Here is a 17,432-nt window from a genome sequence, read left to right as displayed (position 1 = left end):
CTTAGAGAAGTTTCGGACGAAACGCCCGAAGTAACTTGCGAGGCCGAGAAATGCACGGACTTCTGACACATCTTTGAGCGGTTTGACTCGCAGCACAGACTTGATCTTCTCAGGGTTCGGGAGTATGCCAGCCGGCGTGATGATGTGTCCCAGGAAAGGGACAGACGAGCGACCCCACTTGCATTTGGACATCTTGAGCTTGAAGCCTGCTTCTCGGAACTTGGTCAAGACTTGGGTGAGTCGGACGAGATGAGACCCGAAGTCTTCGCTGAAGACGATGCAGTCATCCAGGTAAACGAGGCATGTCCGCCACTTGTAGTCGATCAAGATGTGCTCCATGAGACGCTCGAAGCATGGGACTGCATTGCACAGGCCTAATGGCACTACGAGCCATTCGTAAAGTCCATACTTGCAGGTAAATGCCGTCTTCTCGATACTTCCTTGGGACATCGGGACATTCCAATATCCCGACGCGATGTCCATAGTTGAGAAGAGTTTGGCTCGTCCGAGTACGTCCAGTAGGTCGTCGATACGAGGCATCGGGTACGAGTCTTTTACGGTGACGCTGTTGAGTTTGCGGTAGTCAATGCAAAAACGGATCGATCCGTCCGGCTTCCTGATCATGAGGACGGGGCTGGCCCATGGGCTCTTGGACGGTCGGATTAGCCCAAGGTCTAGGTACTGGTTCAGTTCCGCCTCCATGATGTCGCCTTCAGCCTTTGACGTGCGGTAAGGAGCGGATCGGATCGGTTGCGCGTCGCCCGTGTCGATACTGAACTCCACTAGATGTGTCTTTCCAGGGGCTTTGGACGTGTCGACAAATATGTCGGCGAACTTCGCCAAGGTAGCTCGTAGTAGTTCTCGTTGGTCCATGCTGAGAGTTGAGTCGGACCAGTCGATGGGTAGTTCCTTCGCTGGACTGGTCGTCGTTTGTACTGGGCAGACGATATTGGGGGCCCCAATTCGAGTGAGGACCTCCCGGGTACTCCATTCAGTGGCGAGTCGAACGAGTCGTCGGGCTGAAGGCGAGACGAATAGGGTAGCGACGAATATAATGTTTGGAGTATGTCGGGGGTAGCGCCATCCAGTTCCAAGATGTGTGTTGGCTTGTAGCGTGAGCGGTTCATGCGAAGCGTTAGCAAGTTCGACTAGGATCGTGTTGGACGACGTTTTGCAGTATAACGCAGCTGCAATCTGTGCCTGCGCGTTCGTTCGGGGTTCCACGAGAAACGTAGTGGACGAAGGGAGATCAAGTCCGGCAAAGCATGGGACATGTCGAACAGATCGAGGCGGGACGGTAATAGTTTCGGCCACCGTCGTGAGCCCGACCGGGTGTGAAGTAGGTACGGAGCCGTCCAGAGGCTCGAGAGATAGAATTCGCTGTCCGTCGGACAGTGTCAGGGTATTGTCCTTGAGGTTGATGATAGCCCCCAAGTAACGGAGCAAGTCGAGGCCGACGATGCAGTCTGTCAGCGACGTAGACATGACACAAAAGGGAAATGACACATTTGCGCCAGCGAGGTGAAACAAGAATTTTGCGCGGCCCAAACTGTCGAGATTCGAGTTGTCTGCAGTGACAAAGCCCATACGAGGTCTGGCCGAGACGATGCCAAAATGACGCACTGATGAAACTACTGGTTGCTCCAGTGTCAATGAGAACCGTTGCTTGTACTCGGTCGATGTACGCTTTGACGAAAGGGTTCGTCGCCGTCTGTGTCCGCGTGTCAGACACAGCGATGCGTGCGACAAGGCGAGATGAAGGTGTACCGTGGACAGGTCGTCACAATAGGTCGGGTCTAGTTTTGACGAGCGACGATGGTAGTTTCGGGTCCCCTGTAAATGAATGCGCTGTCGAGCCACACTGGACTGGGAGGACTTGTCCGATGGGTAATCGAGTGGTAGTTCGTTCCAGGAAGCGATAGATGGTTTGGACGTGAGATCTGAGTCGTCCAATTAGTCGATGTGCGTGTCCGCGGTGTTGAAGCCTTTGGCATCGTTGGCGAAGGTGAGTTATCAGGCACCGCGTATAGTCCAGGGCAAGGCGAATTGTCAAACTCGTCGCCGGCCTCACACCTCACATAGCACGTCGTAAGGATTAGGGTCGACCCATTGTATGTGAGCGACCGCCTTGGATGTTTTGAAGTCGGGATTGGCGCGTTTGGCCTCGCCACACTTATTGAGCGTGTCTGCGAACCAGGCATACCATTGCCTTCGTCCGCGATGTCTGCCGGGGCCAGAAGTAGGTGGGCCTCCGACGGAAGGAGGTTGAGAGTTTTGAGTATCTCGTCCTGTGCAGGGTTCTTGCGACGTTCGCGGATGCGATCAGTTTGCATGCGGACGTTAGCTGTAGTAATCGGGTAAAGTCGATCCTCGATTTCCTTGGGATATTCCTCCTCGCGTATTTCAGGGCACGACGAAAGAAGGTCGTTGACTTCAGCGTCCGAGAAGACAGGACGTGCAGGTTGGTCGTCCGCGCTTTTGCGAATCTGGTTGCGAGAAGTCGATGAAGCAACCGTCGAGTCGAGCGATGGTGCTTGAATAGGAGCCGTAGACTCGTCACAAACAGACTTGGCCACACAAACGTGGTTCGTCGGCGTGGGTCTTGAGTGCGTAGGAGAAGAGTTAGACTCGAGCTTGGCCAGACGAACAGAGTCCGTCGGCCTGGGGGGCCGTCCTCGTGAAACATGAGTGTGCGTAGAGAGATGCGGCATTCCAGTCGAGTCCAAGATTGAAGGATGCATAAAAGACGTGAGTCCTTCCTCCGTCGTAGCAATTGGGATCGAACAAGAAAAGGAAGATGCATTGTTCTCAGGCACATAGGGAGCGTGCTGAGTGTGGCAAGCCGAGACGAAACCTGATCCCGTAAGATTCATCTCAGCGCCAAAGCCTCAGGCTTGATTTGCGGGCTTGGATGGGCACTTGGCGACGGTGTGTCCAGGCTGGCCGCAGAAGTGGCAGAGCTTGATATGTTCGCCTTGGTAGTGTCCCGTCTGGCCGCAAGAGTTGCAGCGCATAGTCCGTCGAGAGCATTCGTTGGCGCCATGTCCACGACGATCACAACGGCCACAGACGTTTTGGCTGCTGACCGTCATTTCGTCGGGCTTGGACGAGATCACCACTGGGGTAAGGCCAACACGAGTACGTCCAGCACCAGGCATTTGATTCTGTGTCGGTGTCATGTTCGGTGGAAGGACCGCTTGCCCGGAAGGAGCAATGGTATTGGGAGCATATGGTTGTTGATACGGCTGTCCAAAAGACAAAGTCGCGGGCTGGACTGGAGCCGCTTGTTGATATGCGAAGCCGTATGGTTGCGACGGCTGGATCGGGGCCGCATAAATGGGCTGAGTTTGACGACTTCAGGCGTCGATAAACCCTTGTTGGACTTGGTTCGAACGCTCGATCAAAGCGACGAACGCCTTTTGTTGCTGAGCATGGTTCATCGTCATGAGTTCGAGAAGTTGCCTCATCGCCGCTTGGTCTTCAAACTCGACATGAGATCCGCGGCGTGACAGACAAGGCGACGCCGGAGGAGTTGAACGTTCACTGGTAGTTGTACGATACGACGCTGACGTAGAGGCCGAGGAGTTGGATCGAGGTTGGGGTACGTCTGGGGCTTGGCAGTTATTTCGTCCAGACGAACTTCACGCGCGCGAAGGAGTTTCATGCAGTCGGCGATCGAGTTGAGTTCGCCGTCGGTGTGTTCGAGATATGACTCTGCACGGGCGTGTCGGACTCCGCGTTTGAACATGGCAACCCCTTTACTAGCTGGGAAGTCCACTTCGTCCAAGATCGTCTGGAGTCGAATTGCGTACGCCTTTACCGGTTCGTCCACGTAACGCTCAGACGCTTCGATCCGGTTGTCCACGTGGTCGCGAGGAGTGCTGCTGCAGAATTGGTGGTCCTCAAAGCTGTCATGGATCTCAGACCAGACCTCACCGCCTTTCGTCTTCGAGTAGGCGATCCACCAGGCGTTCAGGGTAATGGGAGTCGAGAAGGGACTTGCGTTCGTCGTCGGTCAGACCACCGCGGTCAGATTGTTCCACGAGTTGCTTCATGAAGTACTCACAGTGATAATGGGCGTCCGACGACGGGATGGTAGTATATTTCACAACACGACCGAATGCTTGGTTGCTCGAGGACGTGTCGATAGCTTCAGCCATTTCACTGGACATTTTGGTCAAGAGGGCGGTGAGTTCGGAAGGTAGCTGCAAAGGGTAGCCCGAGGATGGTTCGGGTGCCGGGATCGAAGCTTGGGCTAGACGGGACGAGAAGTCTGGACTTAGCTGATCAATGCGTGCTTCGAGAAGTAGCACGCGGTCTTGCAGAAGGGTCTTGTCGTGGACGAGAGACGAGACGCGTTCGTGTACGAGTTGGTTTGCCTGGCGAAGCGCTTCCAGGCAGGGACGAGTGTCGTCTGAAAGAGCAGGTGGTGCAGGAAGTTGTTCGTGGAGGAGACGACCGAGAACTTGGACGTCACACGAGAGGCGTTCAACTTCGCGGGATACACGATCTTCGTACGAGTGAAGAGCAGTCTGCAGTAGAGCGGTGACCGAGGCTTGACTTTGCACCGAAGAATGCAATTCAGAAATGGCCTGAGCATTGGCGGAGATTGCCGTTGGATCTGAAACTGCCAACGCAGCAGTTCGAAGGAGATTCACGGAAGCGTCCAATGCTTGAAGTTCAACTTGGATCGACGAAACGTCTTGAGTCAAAGTCTTGTTCCGTTCGGCCACTGTATCAACAGCGTTGCCGAGGTGGACAAGCTCGTCGGTAGCAGCTAACTGCCAGACACGGGTAGACGAAAGGGTTTCGTCCACTCTGTGCGAAAGGTCCGTAGCCGCAGCTTGGTGTTCGAGGAATGAGGCTCGCAAGGTTTGGACTTGTGCTGAACCCTGGTCTGAAAAACTTTGGAGTGAGGTTCGCAGTTCTAGATTTGCAAGATCCGTACTGGACGGAGAACTTGCGACCAAATCCGACTCGATAGTAGCTTGCATGATCGAGTTGTCGTCCGTTTCCATTTCACCAAAGTCGTCGAGAATGGATCGGACGGGAGGTGGTCCGTCAAACGTCAAGATTGGCGGCATCGTCAACGACGGCCTTTCATCAGTCGCGTCGATCTCCATAGGTGCATCGTGGCTAACGACAGGAGCCAGACCAAACGGTAGGTCCGGTTAAAATGTCGTCAAGTGCTGATGACGTTCGATGATAGGTTGATGAATGGGCACCATGCCGAGTAGCGGACTGGGCTCGACATGGTCCGTGATGGCCTCCACACCCATGGATTCGTCTGGACGGGCAGACACGACGTGGTCCATCAGTTGGGGGGAGTTCGAGATCTCGGATCCACGTGAGCGACAGGTGACAATCCAAATGGTAAGGCAGGATTGTAGAAGGCAGTTTCGTGAACGAAATCGGAAGCCGGCAGGGCCAGACGAGTCGGTGACGAAGAGTCAAAGCGCGATCTCGTCTGGTTCAGTACTAAACTGGTTTCGTTGTTTTCGGAAGAAGCTCGCCTCGCAACAGTCAGCTGGACGGTGGGAGTCGTCATCACATGCGTAGATTCCATCAAGACTGGTACACCGTGGGCGTGGGTGGACACTTGAGCCAAGTGATGAATTGTTTCGGTCGCAGACTACACGTCAGAGGTCAGTAGCGATAACGTCCCAGGCATAGGACTTGACGAGGAGCGCACAATCGGACTTGTAAAGGTGAGCGGGACAACAGACTGTGTCAGCGTATCGTCGTCGTTGCCCTCGGTCAACATGGATTCGTCAGACTTGTTTTCGTCGGAGCTAGCTTCAGCCATATCGTCTGTGTATACAAGCTCTTCAGACGAACTTCGTGGCTCCATGGATAGATCACTCTCGTTGTCGAGGAGAGAGGCCAGTTCACGACGAGCGGAAGTTGAGGTAGTATCGGCAGCCTCTTCCGAGTCTTCGGCCGCTTTGCTTCGTCCAAGTCTCGTTGCTCGGGCGAGTTGAAGTTATGTTGGATTCGGTAGTTGATGTCTGGCTTCTGGACAGGGGTACCTTGGGCAGGTTCAGGCTGACTTTTACACTCTTCATCAGAGCTGCTGCTAAGGAGGACTTCGTCATCAGCCACGCTCACGACGGCTGAAGCGACATCCGTGTCGTCTGCGATTGCTTGGGCGGGAGGTGGATCGAGAGGCCTTTGCTCATCCAGGTGTGCTGGATTTATTGGTTTGGCAGAAGAGTTTCCGTGTTTCACCACCATTTTTGTGACGGTCGTAGGGGTTAGACGCACAAAAGTTACGAAGGTCCGGAGGTTTGGGCTTCAGGACCGGATACTCTCGGCTTGGCCAAGAAGAACACAGCAAGAAAGGAGTAGATCCAATGTTAGGCAAATGTAAAAGTGAACTATCTAAAAACTAGCTAAGGCTGACGACCTTTGGGGAAAGGTCCTGTAGAATAAAATGCAAGACGGCCAAATTCGAAGGTAGTCGGCCCGTCGAATAATATACCTTTGCGATGGTAATACCACGATGTGGTATAGTAGTACAAGCCCATGCTCCAGCTCCGTCACAGTTCACGACCGGTCACGGACCTCGCCATGCTAAATGTTCGTTGGAGGTCTTCCAGATCGTCTGTACTAGCGTTATCTACGCGTCAAGAGCAAGCGTTTGCGCGTGGTTTGAGGGAAAAGTGACTGAGTTACGTATGCTTTTAGTTTTTCGCTGTCGGTGTCGAAAGTTCCAGAACCCACATCTTGATAGGTAGAGGGAATATAAAAAAACTAAAAATACTGCGCTGCAGAGAATTTCATTGGCTGTCGATTGGGCGTATTTGCAAGTCTTTTCGAGATTTTTTGATTGAAATATGATTTTCGAAGCAACTTCACACATGTATAAACTGTACTTGGAACCAATTTTTCATTTTGCTAAAAATATCTACTTCGAACAGGCTCTAACGCTAAGCTCTAATATGATATTGAATTATGAAATATAATAACCTTTATTTTATTGATCAAACACTATGAAAAAAATTATATTCATTAACCAGAAAAAGTATGGTGAAATAGGCAATTTTGTATGGAGCGCAAGGTGAACACCTTGCGAATTACATAAATAATTCTGAAATTGTGTAGTTTCAATTAAATATATCTTCAAGTTTGTATTGATGATTTTTATTTTTCGTGTGTCTTGGAATTCGCAAGGCAGGTATGTACACCTTGCGAATTCAAAATTGTCCAATTATATCCAATCAGATGCGGTGAAATCATGAAAATCGCTGCGTAGATTCATCACGCCCTGTTGCGACATTCTACTCCTGTGATGGCAGTTGATGCAAGGAGCCTTGAGATAATTGTACTGTATGTAGGCTGTGTATGAGAGCAAGATCATGAGATGTGGTATTCAGGACTCGGTGGATTCTAACAGTTCTCATTTCACCACTTGCCTACTAACCCAATGAAATTGTCATCCCTCATTCCACCATGCAGCCCGTGTCGGTGCCGTACACCTCCCTGCCGGTGTGATCACGTGGTTGCGCAGGCGGTGGCGCAAGACCTCTTGTGCCACCGCGTTGGCCCACCAGAGCCACCACGACATTGCGACCCAAGCGAGCGCACAACATAATGTAAGCTTAGTAAGGGGAGAACCACATTGGACATGCACTCATCAGTGCACAATTCTCTGGAGCAAGCTCTACAAAATTCAAAGTTCAAAACTCTTTTTAATATATTAGTCATTTTTAGGACATGGCGGCGGACGATGGCGCGACTGGCGACGGTGACCAATCACGCTGTCGACGAATACATCGCAAGTCAAAAGTAGCGTCTAGCGATGCAGCTGGCCCAAGCACAAGCCGACAGCGGCCACTACAACCAAGGCCAAGTCGTGCTGGATGTGGTCATGGTGTGACTGCAAGCCGCGCGCGACCACGTCTCAGGCGAGAATATCGTCGCACAGCAAGCCCTCCTCCACGGCTTGGCAGAGTGTAAGGTGACTATGTCGGGTGCGTCAGCGTACCATGCCACGGGGCACGCCTTGCTCAAGCAGAAGACTCAGTCCCATTACACCCAACCAGCCACCCACATCGACGAAGCCGACGCGTCCAGCCAGAACAACAGCGCCAAGCGCAATATGCTCAAACTCGCGCTTTGAGCAAAAGGTCGTACCGAGCGGCCCCCAACGCCAATACTTAATCTCTTTAAATGTATCTCTTTTCAGACGTATGTGTGTGACCTTGGTTCTGTGCTACAGTACAACTATAAACCAATGAACTCTGCGATACTGTGAACCAAATGTGTGCAGTCTTAAGGTTTGAGCGCGTCCAACTCGCCGTCGTCTTTGAGTTGCTGGATGATGTCAAGCCCGCCAATGAGATCGCCCTTGACGTACACTTGCGGGTACGTCGGCCAGTTGGAGAACGCCTTGAGGCCTTGGCGCACCTGATTGTTGATTACATTAAGTTACAACCCATAATATACAACACACTGCTATAAACTCGGTGGTTGTGTACCTTGTCGTCGGTGGTGATGTCGAAAAAGTCGTACGTGAACCCAGCTTGGTTTAACGTTTCAATCAACTGCCTCGAAAAGCCACACTGTGGCGCATCGGGTGTGCCTAATATAAATAATATTTAGAAATCCCATATTATATAGTAGTAGCTGTTATATTATAATATATATATTAGACAATCGAACAATCAACAGGCAAAGCAACGTGCCTTTGATAAAGATCATCACCGGTGCCCGGTTGACCAGAGCCCCGAGGTCCGCCGACGGATCGCGCTTGGGCTCCTTCTTCGCCACGCCCAACTGGTCGGCCAAGTCGCCTTCGTCCTACACCTCATATCGTCAAATATCCAGACTTTCAATTGAACTTGGCAACTGTAATCTAGAATGAACTAGCCAATCAAACTGACCAATGCGAAATATCAACCAATCATCGATCAGCATAGTTTGGCTTCACCAAAAAGTGCAGCTTTTGATTCGTACACCCTACATCACACATCTCACACAAATCGAATCTCTACAAGTCCAACTTGTAGTGAAATATGGACCATATAGAACGAAGTCAAAGCAATCACACCCTTCGTTCCATTCTCTCTCCCAATATGATTAAGCCAAGATGCACGCACGCACCGCCATCTCCGTGAGGATGTCCAGGCCGCCCGCGAGTGCGCCGTGGACGTACAGCTGCGGGTACGTGGGCCAGTTGGACATCTTCTTGAGCCCCTGGCGCACCGACTCGTCCGACAAAATGTCAAACGTGGAAAATGCAATATGGTGGCCGCGGAGAAGCTCCACCGTCTTGCGCGAGAACCCGCACTTGGGCTCATTCGGCGTGCCCTTCATGAACAAGAGCACGGGCGCCGACTTGATCAGGTCCGTCAAGCTCGCAAACAGCGCCTTCTCCACGTCATCGTCGTTGAGGGGCTGGATGCCGAATTGGTCGGCCAACGGCCCTTCTTCCTAACGACGGATATATGAAGACACGATGGACAGATGGAAGGAAGGATACCTTCATTTCCGTGAGGATGTCCAACCCGCCGACGAACGCGCCGTTCACGTACACTTGCGGAAACGTGGGCCAGTTTGAAAACACTTTGAGGCCTTGGCGCACCTACCCCATAGACACGACGAGGTACTTGAGTGGAAACGACGAGCTCAGGTGAAACATGGTGGACGGACCGTGTCGTCGGTCAAGATGTCAAACGTGCCGCACTCAATGTTCTCGTCCTTGAGCAGACCGATCGTCTTGCGGGAAAAACCGCACTTGGGTTCGTTCGGACTGCCTTTCATGAACACCATCACCGGCGACGCCCTGCGAGAAGCACGGCGTTACACTGGCGTTAGATGCATGATCATAACGTACGTGGTCAGTTTGAGCAGTCTGTTGCGCAGTGCATCATCGAGGACCTATGCGGACTTGTCAACACAAGAAACATGGGAGAGTATTGATGTACGGCGGCCTTGGTGTCGGTAGGGACGGCCGAGGTTGGGTCAGCGAGGCGTTTGCTGGCGCGGTCGATGGCTTGCGCAACTTCAGCAACCTTCATGCCTTCGATGCGATCCACGACGTTGGAGGACACGCTGATGATGAATGTGGGCACGACTTCGAGGCGGAACTCGGTGCTGAGCGCAGGCACCGCTTCGGCGTCGACCTTGCAGAACGACAGCCGCGGGTGCAACGTTGCCAGTTGCGTGAAGAGGACATTGGCAGGTCCAAGCCAATCTGCGCCGCTGTCACTCGACGCAATGCTGACGTTCTTGGCGTAAAAGAAGAGGACGGTCACCTTGGGCGTCGATACGAACGCCTTCCACTGCGCCAACGACGAGACTTCGGTCACTTGTTGCATCGTTGTCAAATTGCTCGCTGGTGCTCTTCTCAGGCCTGCAGGATACTGTTATTCGGATGCTGGATACTTATCCGGATACTACGGATATGGGGGTACCAATCGAAACTATTTTGTCCAACTAACAGTAAGCTTACGATCGATGTACTATGCTTTGCCCTCTACTTCGTCACCACCTCCTTCGTCATCGTCACTCCCTTCGTCAGTCGCTTCATCCTGGACGTCCTGGTCGTCGCCTTGTAAAGTCAGCGCAATGCGCGTGACATTTTTCAGAATCGACTTGGCAGTGTCTTCGTCCGGCTCGTGGCCGTGCTCCTTGGTGAACCGCACGACCGCCTCGGCCATCAGGGCTTTGCTACAATCCACATAAGTCCCCCCTTCAGTAACGTTCCTTTACATGAGTTCGCCAATGTCCTCGACGTCCCCAAAGTCGTCGTCGTCGTTGTCCGACACCACAAGCTTCTCCATCTCCTCCGCCACGCGCTCCTTGAGGTCGTTCAGCTCGTCCTCGGTCGGCTCCCGGCCTACGCAACCAACATTCCCACCTTTCTAAGCAACTACCGCCGCAACTCTCAAGGGTTTCTGCAACTCAAAAATGGCAATCAAAGTATGAAATTCGACAAATATTCTTTTCTTTGGTACAAATGAAGTAAACACACAATCCATATATATATATATATATATATCATGAATTTCGACAAATATTCATTGTTTTTTTTTGGTCAAAATGAAGTCACAACAATCTCAAAGCGAAGCAACCCATGTATATATAATATATATGCCAGGGGCTATTGTTGGTACCGTTTTCGTCGACGAATTCCGTGATAAAATACTGCAGCGCCACCTCGCTTGCATCCGGGTGGTCGGTGCTGTTGGCCATCTCCGCCTCCACCTTGTCTTGAATGTCCTTGCGCTCTTCGTCTGTGGGCTGCCGACCTACACACATACATGAATCATTCGATTGTCTTGATGATGACGACGAAACGCATATATATTGTCACGAATATATATTGTCACGAATATATATTGTCATGAATATATATTGTCATGAATATATATTGTCACGAATATATATTGTCATGAATATATATTGTCATGAATGTCGTCACCGTGTAATTCGACGAATTCCTCGGTAAGGTATGCCAACGCCGCCTTCTTGTACGACTCGTCGTCTTCGTCTGGCTCGCTCTCGTCATCGTCGTCGTCGTCCTCGGGCTCCCACTCGGGCAGCGTCAGTGCTTGGAACGCCTTGTATTCCTCGACGGTGAAGTCCTGCTGCTCGCCGCTGGCGTCGGTGCGGAAGATCAAAATGTCGCCGCGGATTTCGCCCAGGCGCCCGTGGAATGGCGGCTGCATCTTCTGCGCCGTCACGGGCAAGCTCTCGTCTTCTTGGGCTTCGGGGTTGCACATGAGGAACACCTCGATGTCTTCGTATTGGCCCAGGAAATGGCATGCGCCACCGAGCAGCGCCTTGACCTCTTGCTTTTGGGGTGTCATGTCCACCGTGACCTCTTCGATGGACCCGTCAGCCTTGAGGAGGACGCATTTCACCACTGGACCTGCATACGATCGAACTGCTTACGCATCATGCTTCGAGACATGGAGACTAGAGTACCTTCGGCGTTCATGATGGACTGGATGTTCACACCCTGAAACAAGTCGCCCTTGGACTTCTTGGTCGACGCTTCATCGGACGTCGTCGCGCCAGCACGTTTCTTCGCGTTGGCCATGGTCGTCGTTGTTGGGAATTGGGCGAGTTTTCATGTTGGTTGGTGGGGCAATTTATGGGACCCACCATCTTTGTGATTTGCATTGGAAAAAGGGAGGGGGGGTCACCAATTCTATCCCAGTGATGGAACCCCCACGTTTGATTGGCTACTGAGTACCCAATGAACTGACTTGAATCTCACGAACATGCAATCGTCACGTTATTGTCGGCTTATGTCCTGCTACTGAGTAAGTGTGCCTACGTGTGATAGCCCATAGTGCTATCGCTGTACCGAGACATACTGTCGTCTCTGTCGATGGTCGTTGCGTCCGACGAGCGGAAGCCGAGACTGGGAACCAAATCATCACGATGAATGGACGGCGTAGCCACAGGCTTTGATGGCTTAGATGCGAGGGAGCAGAGTGTGCACGCGCGTCGCTTGGTGAGGTGGCCATTCACAAGAACACTCCACGACGGGTTGCACGCAGTGCACACCACCTACACCATGCACATCAACATCCACGATGGAGATCACCGGAATCAAGAAACCTCGCCGCATTTAAGGCAGTTGGTCTTTTTCCGCAGCGGGCTGAAGCGGCGATGGCAAAGAAAGCAATCCCGTCGACTGTCCAACGGCCGCAGGTCCCGCGCAAGTAAGAACGCCGACGCGCTCAGACGACTTTGACGCAGACAGAGCTCGACGCCTGCGAACGCGCGACACATGTCCTTGGTCGCGCGCAAGGCCACGAGTGGCGGCACGAGCCCTTGGACGTCGATGTGGGCGACAGCGGACAGGTGGAGGTACCCGCGGCGAGCGGCATCTTGGCAAACCACGCCGGACGGAAACATCCTGGCTCGGAGCATGCCATCGATGGGTGGACAACACTTCATGTCGATGGAGCTCCAGCACAGGACCACCACATTCGAACTATCCGAATCATCACGTTGCAACACATGGCGTCCCTAGTACTACTTGAGAACGTTGCAAGATACTAAATCGTACAGCAACTTGTACTTCACCTCGAGCACACAGAAATCGCGCCGCTTCTTGGCCACGAACCCATCGAGCGAGGACGTTTTGGTCGCGAGCCACTTGACGCGCACAGAGGCTGTTGGTGTGTCCACGATCGTGTACAATGTGTGCGTGTCTGCCACGACGCCATGTCCCTTGACATGGTGGGTGCGGTAGTAACCGGCAACTTCGTCCAAGTGACCGATGAACTCGGTGGTCCCTGCGTGGAGCGTCGACGTGTTGGGTGTGAACGGGTCCCAACCTTCGTACATCTTTAAATCTGCATCGTCCGAGTCTATGTTCCAGTGGTATCGTGTGTTGGTGACGGTACTAGCTTGGACCTATTTGATACACATCACATCGTGGTGTGGTTACACTGATTTAGACACATACAATATGGAGGGCGTGTTGGTAAGCCAGGTGTGCATATCGCGTCGCTTCTTGGGTGGGCAAAGGAGGGCAGTTAAAGTAGTCGGGTGCAAGCGGCAGCGTGTGCATGTCTACGAATGCACGACTACAGCTAACGTTATGATGGAGACTGGACGCTTTCATTGGCATTTTCTTGACATTGCACATTGAACCTGCACCTTGGCAATGTATGCCCATACTTCCAGCAAGTCTACCCAACACATTTCCAAGTTCAAAGTCGACATGACAACAGCTCGTCCACTTTTTTATGAAAATAACCGAAATTCGTAGTATTATGGAATCGAATTTCGAAGCTACGTTCACCTCAAATTGCACTTGCTGCCGTGCAGCATCGCGTCACGACACCGACAATGCTGGCCCTTCGTCCGATGTTACGGGCGGGTGTTGCTGGCATGTCCAAGCACCACGTGCGTCTTCTTATCGGTGGATCAGCCATCTTGACGTACTCCATTCACAGCTCGCCATCGCGTTCTCTCATCATGGTCAACAGCGAAAACAGGCGATCGTCGTCGGAGCAGGCGACGACCATCAAGTTCTCTGGTGGCGATTCCAACATCGTTTCCGTGACGATGGTTCGATCGTCCTGTCTACACCTTGTTCACAAGCTCATGCGTATGTAGGTGCGCAAGTCGCTGTGGCAGCGCATCGCGAGCATCCTGCGCCTCTTGTACCATTGTGGTCGACTGGTCCTCCTTGGCATGCCGCTGCTTGTGACGTACCCCGTCGCCCGCATCGCGGACAGGGATGTCGCGCATTGGTGGTGGCACCTGGCGCTGACCACTGGCAAGCATTCGAGTCCCGCGATCATCAAGTTCCTGCAATGGGCCAGCACCCGCCGCGATATGTTTTCCCCTCGCTTCTGCAACACCTTCCAGCAATTCCACGCCAACTGCGAAGTCCATTCGTGGAGCCACACGCTCGAGCGATTGGTCGACGCGTTCGGCCCTTCGTGGTCGACACACATGCAGTTGGACCCTGACCCCATCGGGTCGGGCGTGATCGCCCAGGTGTACCAAGGGCGGTGGATAGCTACGAACGAAAAGATCGCCGTCAAAGTGATTCACCCGTCAGTTCAAGAGTCAGTGGCTTTGGATTTGGACCTCCTTTGGGTCGTCGCGGGCTGGGTCGACTACTTTCTTCCGAACCTGTCGGCCAGGGTGGGGATGGCGTCGTTCGCCGAGGTAACACGCCGCTCGATGTTTATATAACTAACCCCCCATTGATTAAAAGGTGGATAAGGAGGATGAATGGATGGATGATCAAATGTCGGGGCTTAACAAGCTTGTAGGTGATGACAAGTCAGCTCGACCTTCGGGTGGAAGCAGCCAACCTGTTGCGATTTCAAAGCAACTTTGCGACAACTCCAAACGTGACCTTCCCCACGCCCATGCCCGAATTCGTCACATCGTCGGTGTTGGTGGAGAGCTTTGTGGACGGCGAGCACATCAACACTGCCGTCGACGCGTCTTCGGCCACCTGCGACCGACGGCAGCTGGCGGCCACAACCGTCGACACGTTCCTTCGCATGCTCTTCCTGCACAACTTTGCCCACGGAGACATCCATCCTGGCAACATCCTCGTGACTCGGAATGGCGCCGCCGGCATTGCGTTGCTGGATGCTGGCATTGTGAATACGCTCAGGCCGACCGATTTCGACGACTTTGTCGAGCTGTTTCACCATATTGCGTCCAAGGACGGCGTTGCGGCCGGCAAAATGCTGCTCGAGAAGAGTCCGCGCCACCACTGCACCGACCAACCCGCGTTTACGTCGGCGATCGCGGCCATTGTGGACCGAGCCACGAAAAACTTGAGTCTCCGCGAGGTGCCCGTGGGCGAATTACTCCAAGACGTATGTGTGCTTTAGAATTTTTGTTTTTTTGGTGGGTAACCAACTGTGATTAGGTGTTGGAGGTGTGCCAACGCCACCACGTGGCGCTGCAAGGCCGCTTTGTGTCGGTGGTGGTGTCGATTGGGGTGTTGGAAGGCGTCGGGCGGCTGTTGGACCCCGAGCTCGACATTTTGAAGATCGCGTTGCCCATCTTGATCCAAGCCAAGTTCCAGCAGCGGCTACAGTAAGGTTAATACTACTGTAGCAGTACAGTGCAGGCCTCATAACAGGTGCGAAATCCCAGTTTTAACAAAAATAAGCTAAAATTGGGATTTCGCCGAAAAAACTCACTATTTCTGGGATTTTTGTCCAAATAGTCAGAAATGTTGTTTTATTGTCTTATTATCGGCGTCAAAATCCTCCTCCTCGGCCAGCTCGTCTTCGGCGCGGAACATCAGCCGCCAATGATATCGTCAATAATTGTAGGCGAGTGAGGGAAATGGTCATATTAGAATGAACTCCATCAAGCTGATGCCTATAATCGAAATGCTACACGATCGGATCAGTTCATACTTCACCTGGTTGACAGAAACCTTGGTCGTCGCATCTTCGCTGGCGATTTGGTCGTCAACCTTGCTCCATGGAAGCGCACTTCTTCGAAACAAGAAACCGTTTCATTCTTTTTATCATGGCATGAGCAGAATTTTTAAAAACAAGACATCAAAACGATATTATGTGACGTTATATGTGGAAGCAAATACTCCGGAGTATGATTAACAAAGTTGGATAACTTGGATGTTATATTTGAGACAGCCACTTTCAAAGCCACATAACATGAGTCAATGTAAATCGATCAACCCGAGACTCAATCTGCGTGTTCACAAGCATTATCTCTACATTAATGATGTATCATAGAGGTCGCTACGAGCTACATTCATCGAGATATTTACTTACAAAGTAGGTTATATTTGTGATTTTTGCTACTTTGAGGACACATCACTCATGCTACAATGTTCCAATCACCATATTTCTAGCTTTGAACGATAGCCAGCAACTAAGTTTGCAATATCTACATTCATTAAACCGCTCGTAGACAAGCTGCTGAGGTCGACAAAAGCTGGAACTAGCACTCTGGTGCAGATTTTGGGGAAGTTCCTTAAAATTGGGATTCTGCACAGCCTTAAATTTGGGATATCGCAGCCTATTTTTAGCTTTTCCCAGGTTTTTAGGAGGCCTGGTACAGTACAGTGTAACGTTATAAGGAGTACAGTACTGAAGTATTTTGTACAGCACTGAAGTACTCCGTTCCAAAATAATGCGCGAGTTTTGGGAGGGGGGACATGAAAGCACATCATTAGGCCTTTGATTCAAAAACATAATCACTGATCACTTGATTCAGTATAATGGAAATACCCCCCCTTATATTGGATAAAACAAATGGAATGATCAAAATGGGACAAAATAGTGATGACTCAGTATTTACCGCATAGATCGATAATACCGTGTAGTGTATATTGGTTTAGACAGCCTTTTTGATGTGGACTCCTGTATAAAATAGTACTATTTGCAGTTAGACACATATCAAATTTGGCTAGTTTATCCTTGGCGCCTTTAAGGACCCCTTATACTTCATATAACCCCTATCTACCGATAAAGTATCGATTTATAGAGGGAAAAATTAATTTTCGAAGGTTTTGGGGCATCAACTTGGCGCGCCAGCTTCCAATCGCATGACCGAGGCATCACTCCAAGCTCCAAGCATCCAAATGGCAAGCAGCAATGCTGCACTGGATCCTCCGGTAATCATTTAGATCGAAATAAATCGGAATTGACGCATACTTTGATCAGTACCTATAGTACCTGATAAATACCACCGATATAGAGCGTTAAACACATCACAGCCAACCAAGCACACTTGGTGTCCCATCCATAGACTTTATAACACGAATACTTGGTGTCCCATCCATAGACTTTATAACACGAATACCTCCATGCGCGCCAACTTCACCTCCATGTTGGAGCGGCTTCATGCTCAAAGCGCCTCCGACCGCATCTTCCTCGAAGAGAGCCTTACCGAGTTTGGTCCAGAGGTTGCCGAAGCTGACGATGCCGCCGACTACCCCCACCCAATCATGG

The 17,432-nt window shown here is 51.6% G+C and overlaps 6 protein-coding genes across 7 annotated transcripts in view; 3 read left to right on the top strand and 3 right to left on the bottom strand.

The window, feature by feature from the left end:
* Window positions 1-7,801: 7,801 nt before the first annotated feature.
* Window positions 7,802-8,122, top strand: H257_07635 (hypothetical protein; the record flags this gene model as incomplete). Its single annotated transcript, XM_009833223.1, has 2 exons — window positions 7,802-7,873; window positions 7,928-8,122. The coding sequence occupies 2 exons, from the start codon at window positions 7,802-7,804 to the stop codon at window positions 8,120-8,122; spliced, it is 267 nt and encodes an 88-aa protein (XP_009831525.1).
* Window positions 8,123-8,274: 152 nt separating this feature from the next.
* Window positions 8,275-10,322, bottom strand: H257_07634 (Grx4 family monothiol glutaredoxin; the record flags this gene model as incomplete). The annotated part of the gene is made up of 8 exons (XM_009833222.1): window positions 8,275-8,409; window positions 8,481-8,584; window positions 8,688-8,802; window positions 9,106-9,435; window positions 9,485-9,586; window positions 9,655-9,787; window positions 9,839-9,882; window positions 9,930-10,322. 8 exons carry the CDS (start codon window positions 10,320-10,322, stop codon window positions 8,275-8,277), a joined length of 1,356 nt encoding a protein of 451 aa, XP_009831524.1.
* A 144-nt stretch (window positions 10,323-10,466) lies between these two features.
* H257_07633 (hypothetical protein) lies at window positions 10,467-12,049 on the bottom strand (the record flags this gene model as incomplete). The annotated part of the gene is made up of 5 exons (XM_009833221.1): window positions 10,467-10,674; window positions 10,717-10,843; window positions 11,121-11,255; window positions 11,429-11,878; window positions 11,935-12,049. The coding sequence occupies 5 exons, from the start codon at window positions 12,047-12,049 to the stop codon at window positions 10,467-10,469; spliced, it is 1,035 nt and encodes a 344-aa protein (XP_009831523.1).
* Window positions 12,050-12,223: 174 nt separating this feature from the next.
* H257_07632 (hypothetical protein) lies at window positions 12,224-13,653 on the bottom strand. The gene is made up of 4 exons (XM_009833220.1): window positions 13,433-13,653; window positions 13,031-13,380; window positions 12,577-12,955; window positions 12,224-12,525 (listed from the first exon to the last, which is right to left on the bottom strand). The coding sequence occupies exons 1-4, from the start codon at window positions 13,643-13,645 to the stop codon at window positions 12,286-12,288; spliced, it is 1,182 nt and encodes a 393-aa protein (XP_009831522.1). The 5' UTR covers window positions 13,646-13,653; the 3' UTR covers window positions 12,224-12,285.
* Window positions 13,654-13,783: 130 nt separating this feature from the next.
* Window positions 13,784-15,658, top strand: H257_07631. 2 transcript variants are annotated; one of them, XM_009833218.1, is made up of 4 exons: window positions 13,784-14,040; window positions 14,089-14,649; window positions 14,757-15,317; window positions 15,371-15,658. In XM_009833218.1, the coding sequence occupies exons 1-4, from the start codon at window positions 13,819-13,821 to the stop codon at window positions 15,542-15,544; spliced, it is 1,518 nt and encodes a 505-aa protein (XP_009831520.1). In that variant the 5' UTR covers window positions 13,784-13,818; the 3' UTR covers window positions 15,545-15,658. The 2 variants fall into 2 exon arrangements, with proteins under 2 accessions (XP_009831520.1, XP_009831521.1); XM_009833219.1 differs by having other exon boundaries at window positions 13,784-14,649.
* Window positions 15,659-17,287: 1,629 nt separating this feature from the next.
* Window positions 17,288-17,432, top strand: part of H257_07630 (hypothetical protein) — a gene marked incomplete at both ends in the record, with an annotated part of 582 nt that continues 437 nt past the window's right edge. Inside the window, one exon of the mRNA XM_009833217.1 lies at window positions 17,288-17,378. Coding sequence (XP_009831519.1) covers window positions 17,288-17,378 — 91 coding nt within the window. The remainder of the gene's footprint in view (window positions 17,379-17,432) is intronic.

Source organism: Aphanomyces astaci (assembly GCF_000520075.1).
Source record: "Aphanomyces astaci strain APO3 unplaced genomic scaffold supercont1.16, whole genome shotgun sequence".
NCBI lineage: Eukaryota > Oomycota > Saprolegniomycetes > Saprolegniales > Verrucalvaceae > Aphanomyces > Aphanomyces astaci.
The sequence above is the reverse complement of the archived record's forward strand: the minus strand, read 5'-3'. Positions and strand labels throughout refer to the sequence as shown.

Excerpts from the sequence above, each read along its gene's own strand:
- H257_07632 (XM_009833220.1), bottom strand. The coding sequence starts at position 13,645 with ATGGGCATACATTGCCAAGGTGCAGGTTCAATGTGCAATGTCAAGAAA. Across the intron at positions 13,381-13,432 it reads ACCAACACGCCCTCCATATT|GTCCAAGCTAGTACCGTCAC; the intron begins GTATGTGTCTAA and ends TGTATCAAATAG. Across the intron at positions 12,956-13,030 it reads GAGGTGAAGTACAAGTTGCT|TTCGAATGTGGTGGTCCTGT; the intron begins GTACGATTTAGT and ends TGATTCGGATAG.
- H257_07631 (XM_009833218.1), top strand. The coding sequence starts at position 13,819 with ATGCTGGCCCTTCGTCCGATGTTACGGGCGGGTGTTGCTGGCATGTCC. Across the intron at positions 14,041-14,088 it reads ACATCGTTTCCGTGACGATG|GTGCGCAAGTCGCTGTGGCA; the intron begins GTTCGATCGTCC and ends ATGCGTATGTAG. Across the intron at positions 15,318-15,370 it reads TGGGCGAATTACTCCAAGAC|GTGTTGGAGGTGTGCCAACG; the intron begins GTATGTGTGCTT and ends AACTGTGATTAG.